The sequence below is a fragment of the Sminthopsis crassicaudata genome, chromosome 4, assembly GCF_048593235.1.
Source record: "Sminthopsis crassicaudata isolate SCR6 chromosome 4, ASM4859323v1, whole genome shotgun sequence".
NCBI classification, from domain to species: Eukaryota; Metazoa; Chordata; class Mammalia; order Dasyuromorphia; family Dasyuridae; genus Sminthopsis; species Sminthopsis crassicaudata.
Genome location: NC_133620.1, coordinates 463,532,181 through 463,541,574, shown reverse-complemented (window position 1 = coordinate 463,541,574; position 9,394 = coordinate 463,532,181). Strand labels below are relative to the sequence as shown.

Below are 9,394 nucleotides of genomic sequence, written 5' to 3'. Positions count from 1 at the left end.
TCCCTCGGGACCGATGACAACCTGAACACAGCTCCTCTCACGTCAAATCCACTTTCCTTCTACAGCAGCGCTCACAACGACAGCATTTCCACAGAGCGGCAGGGCTTGCAGAGGCTTCACGGGCCTCTCTCCCTAGATTCTCACAGCTCAGTGCCATTCTTAGCCCCATTGTGTAGATGAGGAAATTGAGGCAGACACGGAGTGCAGGAAGACCCAGGGGCCTGGGCGGGGGAGTAAGACAGGGAGAGTCCCAGAAAAAGGGGGGCAGGAAGAAGGAACACAAGCTGTCTGCCACTGCTTCAGTCTCCGCCAGCTCTGCCCACGTGTGCCCCAGCTGTGCGGAGGGGCAGGGGCCCAGGCTGAGGAGGATGACGTGTCTGAGGACGAGGGGGCGAGTTTGCGGGGGACAGAGAACAAGGAAGGCTCTTGTGTGAGTGTGTGTGTGTGTGTGAGTGTGAGTGTGTGTGTGTATGGGAATGTGTGTGTGAGTGTGTGTGTGAGTATGAGTGTGTGTGGGAGTGTGTATGAGTGTGTGTGAGTGAGTGTGTATGAGTGTGTGTGAGTGAGTGTGTATGAGTGTGTGTGAGTGTGTATGAGTGTGTGTGGGAGTGTGTATGAGTGTGTGAGTGAGTGTGTGTGAGTGTGTATGAGTGTGAGTGTGTGTATGAGTGTGTGTGAGGGAATGTGGGAGTGTGTGTGTGTGTGTGAGTGTGTGTGTGAGTGTGTATGTGTAAGTGTGTGTGTGAGTGTGTATGAGTGTGAGTGTGTGTGTATGAGTGTGTGTGAGTGAGTGTGTGTGGGAGTGTGTGTGAGTGTGTGTGTGTATCTGAGTGTGAGAGTGTGTGTATGAGTGTGTGTGTGTATGAGTGTGAGTGTGTGTGTAGGAGTGTGTGTGAGTGCGTGTGTGTGGGAGTGTGTATGAGTGTGTGTGTATGAGTGTGAGTGTGTGTGAGTGTGTATGTGTGAGTGTGTCAGTGAGTGTGTGAGTGTGTAAATGTGTGTGGGAGTGTGTATGAGTGTGTGTGAGTGTGTATCTGAGTGTGAGAGTGTGTGTGAGTGTGTATGAGTGTGAGTGTGTGTGAGTGTGTATGTGTGAGTGTGTAAATGTGTGTGAGTGTGTATACGAGTGTGAGTGAGTGTGTCAGTGTGTGTGTCAGTGTGTGAGTGTGTCAGTGTGTGTATGAGTGTGTGTGTGGGAGTGTGTGTGGGAGTGTGTATGAGTGTGTGAGTGTGTAAATGTGTGTGAGTGAGTGTGTCAGTGTGTGTGTGTGAGTGTGTAAATGTGTGTGAGTGTGTGTGTGTCCGTGTGTGTCAGTGTGTGAGTGTGTATGAGTGTGTGTGTGTATGAGTGTGAGTGTATGTGAGTGTGTATGTGTGTGTCAGTGTGTGAGTGTGTGTGTGTGTAAATGTGTGAGTGTGTGAGTGAGTGTGTCAGTGTGTGTGTGAGTGTGAGTGTGTGTGTGTATGGGAATGTGTGTGTGAGTGTGTGTGTGAGTATGAGTGTGTGTGGGAGTGTGTATGAGTGTGTGTGAGTGAGTGTGTATGAGTGTGTGTGAGTGAGTGTGTATGAGTGTGTGTGAGTGTGTATGAGTGTGTGTGGGAGTGTGTATGAGTGAGTGTGTGTGAGTGTGTATGAGTGTGAGTGTGTGTATGAGTGTGTGTGAGGGAGTGTGGGAGTGTGTGTGTGTGTGAGTGTGTGTGTGAGTGTGTATGTGTAAGTGTGTGTGAGTGTGTATGAGTATGAGTGTGTGTGTATGAGTGTGTGTGAGTGTGTGTGGGAGTGTGTGTGAGTGTGTGTGTGTATCTGAGTGTGAGAGTGTGTGTATGAGTGTGTGTGTGTATGAGTGTGAGTGTGTGTGTAGGAGTGTGTGTGAGTGCGTGTGTGTGGGAGTGTGTATGAGTGTGTGTGTATCTGAGTGTGAGAGTGTGTGTGAGTGTGTATGAGTGTGAGTGTGTGTGAGTGTGTATGTGTGAGTGTGTAAATGTGTGTGAGTGTGTATACGAGTGTGAGTGAGTGTGTCAGTGTGTGTGTCAGTGTGTGAGTGTGTCAGTGTGTGTATGAGTGTGTGTGTGGGAGTGTGTGTGGGAGTGTGTATGAGTGTGTGAGTGTGTAAATGTGTGTGAGTGAGTGTGTCAGTGTGTGTGTATGTGTGTGTGAGTGTGTAAATGTGTGTGAGTGTGTGTGTGTCCGTGTGTGAGTGTGTCAGTGTGTGAGTGTGTATGAGTGTGTGTGTGTATGAGTGTGAGTGTATGTGAGTGTGTATGTGTGTGTCAGTGTGTGAGTGTGTGTGTGTGTAAATGTGTGAGTGTGTGAGTGAGTGTGTCAGTGTGTGTGTGTGAGTGTGTGTGTGAGTGTGTGTGTCAGTGTGTGTCTATGTGTGTGTGAGTGTGTAAATGTGTGTGAGTGTGTGTGTGTCCGTGTGTGAGTGTGTATGAGTGTGTGTGTGTATGAGTGTGAGTGTATGTGAGTGTGTATGTGTGTGTCAGTGTGTGAGTGTGTGTGTGTGTAAATGTGTGAGTGTGTGAGTGAGTGTGTCAGTGTGTGTGTGTGTGTGAGTGTGTGTATGAGTGTGAGTGAGTGTGTCAGTGTGTGAGTGTGTCAGTGTGTGTGTGAGTGTGTATGAGTGTGTGTGTGTGTGTGTCAGTGTGTATGTGTGAGTGAGTGTGTCAGTGTGTGTGAGTGTGAGTGTGTCACTGTGTGTGAGTGTGTATGAGTGTGTGTATGAGTGTGTGTGTGTGAGTGTGTATGTGTGAGTGAGTGTGTCAGTGTGTGTGTGTGTGTCAGTGTGCGTGTGTGTGTGTGAGTGTGTGTGAGTGTCAGTGTGTCAGTGTGTGAGTGTGTGTGAGTGTGTAAATGTGTGTGAGTGTGTATGTGTGTGTGAGTGTGTCAGTGTGTGAGTGTGTATGAGTGTGTAAATGTGTGTGAGTGTGAGAGTGTGTGGGTGTGTGTGTGGGGATGTGTGTATGAGCGTATGAGTGTGTGACTGTGTGAGTGTGTGAGTGAGTGTGTCAGTGTGTCAGTGTGTGTGAGTGTGTATGAGTGTGTGTGAGTGTGAATGTGTGAGTGTGTGTGTGTCAGTGTGTGTATGAGTGTGAGTGAGTGTGTCAGTGTGTGAGTGTGTCGGTGTGTGTGTAAATGTGTGTGAGTGTGTATGTGTGTGTCAGTGTGTGAGTGTGTGTGAGTGTGTCAGTGTGTGTGTGTATGAGTGTGTATGTGTGTGTCAGTGTGTGTGAGTGTGTGTGAGTGTGTCAGTGTGTATGAGTGTGTAAATGTGTGTGAGTGTGTATGTGTGTGTCAGTGTGTGTGAGTGTGTGTGAGTGTGTCAGTGTGTGAGTGTGTATGAGTGTGTAAATGTGTGTGAGTGTGAGAGTGTGTGGGAGTGTGTGTGTGGGGATGTGTGTATGAGCGTATGAGTGTGTGACTGTGTGAGTGTGTGTGTGAGTGAGTGTGTGTGTCAGTGTGTGTCAGTGTGTCAGTGTGTGTATGAGTGTGAGTGAGTGTGTCAGTGTGCGTGTGTGTGTGAGTGTGTATGAGTGTGTGTCCATTCCCTCCTGGGGGTGCGAGTCCTGTGGGCCTGCGCTCCCCGGCCCCTGAGTTCACACCCACTGCAGGCCTCCCACGACGCCCCCAGCGGCTTCAGTGTCCGCACCTGAGGAAGGGCAGGCGGGCGGGACGACCTTTGAGCTCCTCGTGAGCCCCCATGCAGTTCCAGTCCCGCTGGCCCCAAACCTGTGCCTCGGGGTGTTCGTTCGGTCTCGGAGGCTCCTCCGGCTGCGAGTTGGGGGTGACGCCCTCCCAGGACCCACCAGCTTTTTGCTTCTGGAGCCTTCTCAGAGCCTGTGGTCAGGGCGGCCGGCCCCTGAGGATGTCACAGGGAGGGGCCGCGTCCTCCATCCTCACGTCCTCCCGGGACCACCCGCTTCCCACGTCACAACGTGTCAGAGTGAGAAGACGCCTCCCAAAGAGAGGAGAGCACCAATGGAGCCGCCTGAGGGGGCTCGGGCAGGGGACCTGGAGGATTCAAGGGACCGTGGGCGCCGCTAGGTGGCGCTGCAGTGGACAGAGCAGCAGCCTGAAGTCAGGGGGGCCCGAGTTCAAAACTAGCCTCAGACACAACACTTAATGGCGGCGTGGGGGCACTTGGCCCCATTTGTCCTGCAAGTAAATAAATAAACGAACAAGTAAACCAACAAAAAAACAAGTGAAATCTAAAGCCTCAGAATTAGGAGGCCACGGATCAGATGGGGGAGTGTGGCCCTGGTTCGAATTCTGCTTCGGACACGGGTCAGGCCCCTGCCCAGGCCTCCGTTTCCTGCCCCACGTTCACCTGGGAGGCCGGGGGCCGCCGAGTTTCCACGTCCGGAGCTGAGTGGGGTGCCCCAGCCTCCCCATGCTGGGCTCTCTCCCCCGCACCGGGTCGGGGCGCAGGGGCCGGAGGGAGAGGCGAGCTCCGGGCTGCAGAGGGGCCGCCCTGGGCCGGGCCCCCAAGCCAAGAGACTGCCACCTGCCCCTCCGCCGGCCTCCCCTGTTCCTGCTGTCGGCGGCCAACAAGCCGGCCCGCTCCCTCTTCCAGCGCTAACTCATCGTGCCTCTTCCTGTTTTCCCTCCTGGACGATCCCCAGCCTTTATCCCAGGATAGGGGCCGGGGGGAAACATGTTTGCAGAACAGGGAAGGAAGGAGCGAGGAGCTGGTGAATCTTCGGGCCTCGGCGGTACCTGACGGCCTCCCTCTCGTCCCAGCCCTCCATCCTCAGCCTCGGACTGGAGCCCCGCCCCTAACAGGGAGCCTCCTCTGCGGCCTCCACCCCAGTCCCTGGTCTGGGCTCCACTCTTCACACTGAGCCCCTCTCTCCATCCTGAATCCCCAGCGCTGAAACAGTCTCCATTCCGGCTAAGCTCCTTTCCGACACTGACCCCCAAACTCTCCTGATGCTCGCCTTGAACCCCCTATTGGACCCTGAGACCCTCTCCTTGAGGCCCAACACTGAGCCTACAGTTTTCCCATCTCCATCCCTCCTTTGCCCCTCTCTCTGACTCTCCCCACCCCCACCCCAACACCAGCACTCCTGCTCCCCCATCCTGACAACGAGCCTCCAGTCTCACTCCCGCGATGTCCTCCTGCTCACAGAATGTGCCTGGAAGTACCCGGGACGGATCCACTCATTTTACAGAGGGGTGTCTGAGGCCCAGAGCAGTCAAGACATTTGCTCAAGAACACCCAGCCAAGGGGCCGCTAGGGGCGCAGTGGACAGAGCACCAGCCCTGAATCCAGGAGGACCCGAGTTCAAATCTGCTCTCAGACACTTAACACTTCCTGGTGTGTGACCCTGGGCAAGTCACTGAACCCCAGCCTCAGGGGGGAAAAAAGAGAACACCCAGGCAGAGTCCAAATTAGAACAAGGGCCTTCGGGCTCTTGTTGTGGGGCTTTTTCCCTGCATTTATACCGTACTGCCTCTGGCTGGCAGAAGGCAGTCTTAAGCTCTTTTTACATGAGCCATAAAGGCTCCAGCAAAAAACTCACACCCCCCCCAGAATCTCCGACTTCTAGACTCTCCTCACCTGTCCTGTGGCTACCGCAGTCCCTGGGAGGTCTAACCCCCCCAATGTTTTCTGTGCCTCCCACGGGTACCTGGTGCCCCATCTCCTTTCACTCCCAGACTTACTCAGTCAAGCTAGTTCCACAGTGAGGTAGGGGAAGGGACACCAGATGGAGAGCCTGAGTGCTTTCTTCTACCCCAGCTGGGTCAGCTCACGGCTCTCCTTTGTATCTGTCTCTCTGTCTCTGTCTCTGTCTGTCTCTGTCTCTGTCTCTGTCTCTCTGTCTCTCTCTCTCTCTCTGTCTCTCTGTCTCTCTCTCTGTCTCTCTCTGTCTCTCTGTCTCTGTCTCTCTGTCTGTCTCTGTCTCTCTGTCTCTCTGTCTGTCTCTGTCTCTGTCTCTCTCTCTGTCTCTGTCTCTCTCTCTGTCTCTCTCTCTGTGTCTCTCTGTCTCTCTCTGTCTCTCTGTCTCTGTCTCTCTGTCTCTCTGTCTCTCTGTCTCTCTCTGTCTGTCTGTCTGTCTCTCTCTCTCTGTCTATCTCTCTCTCTCTCTGTCTCTCTCTCTGTCTCTGTCTCTCTCTGTCTGTCTGTCTCTCTCTCTCTGTCTCTCTGTCTCTCTGTCTCTGTCTGTCTCTGTCTCTGTCTCTCTGTCTCTCTGTCTCTGTCTATCTCTCTCTGTCTCTCTGTCTCTCTGTCTCTCTGTCTGTCTCTGTCTCTGTCTGTCTCTGTCTCTCTATGTCTCTCTCTCTGTCGGTCTCTCTCTGTCTCTCTGTCTCTCTGTCTCTGTCTATCTCTCTCTGTCTCTGTCTCTGTCTCTGTCTCTGTCTCTCTCTGTCTCTGTCTCTCTGTCTCTGTCTCTTTCTCTGTCCATATATGTCTGTATCTGTATGTAAATATATATATATAATTTTTGAAGATGGCTGACTCAATAATCTCTTCCAGTTCTCAAACCCCATAAATCTTTCTTTCTGCCTTAACTCACAACCAATCAATCAAAGAAAGCCGCAGTTCCCATCTCTGGAGCTCCAATGTTTACAACATCCCTTTCCTGCAACCACCCCGTGCGCCTCAGCAGAACAAGGCTTATCGCCTGCATTGACAGGCGAGGAAACTGAGCCTGAGAGCTCCATGGCTCACGACTGACTTGGCTGAAGCCGAGGGAAGCTGCTTCCGGACCCCCGGAGGCTGAGCCTGAGCACCTGAGGCTGAGGAGGCAAAGCGGGCTCTTACTCTCGGGATGCTGGAAGTCTCACGTGGGAGATAAGGCAGAGGCAGAGAAAAAAGCAATCCAAGGGGATCCGGGATGGGGGGGGGGGCTGGGCGTGGGTTCCAAAGTAGAGCGCCCCCCCTGACTTCCTGTAGGATGTAAGCTCCCTGAGGGCAGGCTCTGTTTGCTCTCGGGACCCTGGCACATAGTAGGCTCTTAACAAAAGCTCCATGACGGTTCCTGGAGGATTGTGGGACTTCAGATGGAAGGGGGTTCATGTTTCCTCCATCCGGCTACATCGTGCTTTGCCCTCCAGCCCCCCATTTCCCGGCCGAATGCCGGGAAGGCAGCTCCCTCATGGTCCCCACTGTCTCCCCTTGGAGTTAGGCCCCTGCGGCTGCGCCCCTGAGAACTCTCAGCCCGCGGCCGGGGGGGAGGGGGGGGGGCGGGGGGAGCTGGGGGAGCCCGGGGGAGCGGCTCGTTTCCCTCCCTTCCCAAGCACTGCCCGGGCCCTTCCCCGTTCACAGACGGGGCTGAGCGAGGGTCTTAGCTGGGGGGGGGGGCCTCTTACAGCAGCTTTGTCATCGCAGGGAAGGGGAAAGGAGGGAATCTGAAAGGCCGCAGGTCCCGGCTCCAGGCTGAGGACTCCCCCGACATCAGGGAGGCTGGCGCGGGCGGCCTGGGGATTCACCGCCCCCCCCCCCCCGGGCCGCCTGGCACGCGCCTGGGCACTCGGGCCGCGGAAAGAGCGAGCGCCCCCCACCCAGGCTAATGGGGGTCACGGAGCCACGGCCGATGGGGAAACTGAGGCCCAGGGTTAGAGGAGCTCCCCCGCACTCACAGAGGTGGGGGCTTGCGCCCCGCCCCCCCCAGCTCAGCCCTCGGGGATCACCCTGAGACCGGGTTCCTTACAAACACGGAAGCTCCTGCCAGGGCCTGGGCCGGGGTGCGGGAGGCAACAAGCTGCTTCCCCTCAGAACCTGGGGACTGAGGACGTTTTTCTGCACCGCAGGGGCGCCCCCTCCTGGCCCAGGAGGGAACGGCGGCTGGGCTGGGAGGCCCTTGGAGCCGGGGCTGCTGCAGGGAGGCAGGAGGCCGGGGGTGGGGGGGGTGCCGGGAGGGGGGGTGCCGGGGCGCTCAGCTGGGGACCAGGTGGGCCCGAGCCCGAGAGGAGGCCCGGGCCTCTCCCCAGGATGTGGTTTTGCTTCCTCCCAGACTCCGAGGTTGGGATCCTGCATCAGAAGGAAGTTTAGGGACCATCCGGTGTCCCCCATTTTACAGAGGAAAAAACTGAGGCACGGGGAGGCTGCGAGTGCCGGAGGTGAGATTCGAACTCAGTGCTCTTCTCACTGAATTCTTCTCCCCCTGCCCCCAGCCTCCAAGAGGGAGCTAAAGGGCTCGGTCCGGTTGGCTGAAAGGGGAGGCGCTCTGCAGGAGCACTAAGCAGGAGGGAATGTGCTCCGGAGGAGGGCCCCCCTGAGACTTGGGGTCTGTGTGACCCCCCTCGGGTGCCTCAGTTTCCTCTCCTGTAAAAATTGAAGGGTTTGACCTGAACGGCCTCTGAGAGCTGGGAGCCCTTGGAGCTGCCGGGGTCTGGTTTGGACCAGGGTCCCTCGAGCAGGCGCAGGCTCCAAGGCCCGCTTTCCCCGGCTTCTCTCCCCAGACCGCGCCCGGGTCCGCAGTGGAAGGGACCCCGGGGAGGAGGGGGGAGCGCAGGCGGAGCAGGAGCCCTCCCCCGACACAGGTAGCGGGCTGCATCCAAAGCCATGTCCCGAGTCCCAGGCTCGGTCCCCGCGTTTCCTCCTGTGGCTGGGTGGCAAAGAGAACGGGCCCAGCTTCCCTCTCCCCGGCCCCACCCGACAGACCCTCCCGGGGGACGGGAGACGCGGGATGAGCCGAGTGAGGAGGGGGCTCGCGGGGGGGCCGAGCGGGGCTGGCGAGGGGGCTCGGGGCAGCTGGCCCTTGTCCCCAGGCTCCGGGCTCGGGGCCCAGCTGGGGCGGGGCGGGGCAGGGTGGGGCGGGCGCTGGGGCCCGGCCATCACGGGGCTCGGCTAGAGCCAGGGATTTTTGGCAAGGACCAGGGCCCTCCCCTTTCCTCTCGCTGAAGGCTGTTTTGGCAGCGTCCCCCCCCCCTCCTGCTGCTTTCTGGCAGGGCCCCGGACAGGGCTGGAGAGAACAGCAAGAGAGAAAGGGGGGGGGGAAGAGAGAGAAAACCCACACAGTCCAGTCTGGGGAGGCTTGTGTGCTGCCCTTTCGTAATTACGTCGTGTCCTGAGCTCCCCCCGCCCCCCTCGCCCCCCCATCCCACGGCCCCCCTCCCTCCCTTGTTCTTCCCCCTCCCTCTTTCCCTCACATCCCTTGTAGACAGCAATTAAGCATTGGGGATAAAACACACAGCCCGAGAGAGCGCCGAGGCTTTTCTCCCCGAGATGGCGAGCCGGACAGCTCTCTCCCTGCGCACAGGAGCCTGCCTCCTCCTCCTCCTCTCCATCCTTCAGCCCACGAGGCAAGGAGGTAAGGCTGCCCCGACGGGACCGGCTCCCCGGCCCGCCCTGCCCGCACCGGCCGGCCCAGCCTCCGTCCCAGCCCCGGCTCTGCGCCCTGCCAGCCCGCTCCGCCTCTCCCTCCCCACAGTCCGGGGAACCTTTCC

At 57.2% G+C, this 9,394-nt stretch overlaps 1 protein-coding gene across 1 annotated transcript in view; it reads left to right on the top strand.

Annotated features, from left to right (window-relative positions):
* The first annotated feature begins 8,914 nt into the window (after positions 1-8,914).
* The window catches only part of LOC141540253 (uncharacterized), a 37,355-nt gene continuing 36,875 nt past the window's right edge, over positions 8,915-9,394 (top strand). Inside the window, exon 1 of the mRNA XM_074264062.1 lies at positions 8,915-9,258. Within this exon, the coding sequence (XP_074120163.1) occupies positions 9,174-9,258 (85 nt within the window). The 5' untranslated portion in view covers positions 8,915-9,173. The remainder of the gene's footprint in view (positions 9,259-9,394) is intronic.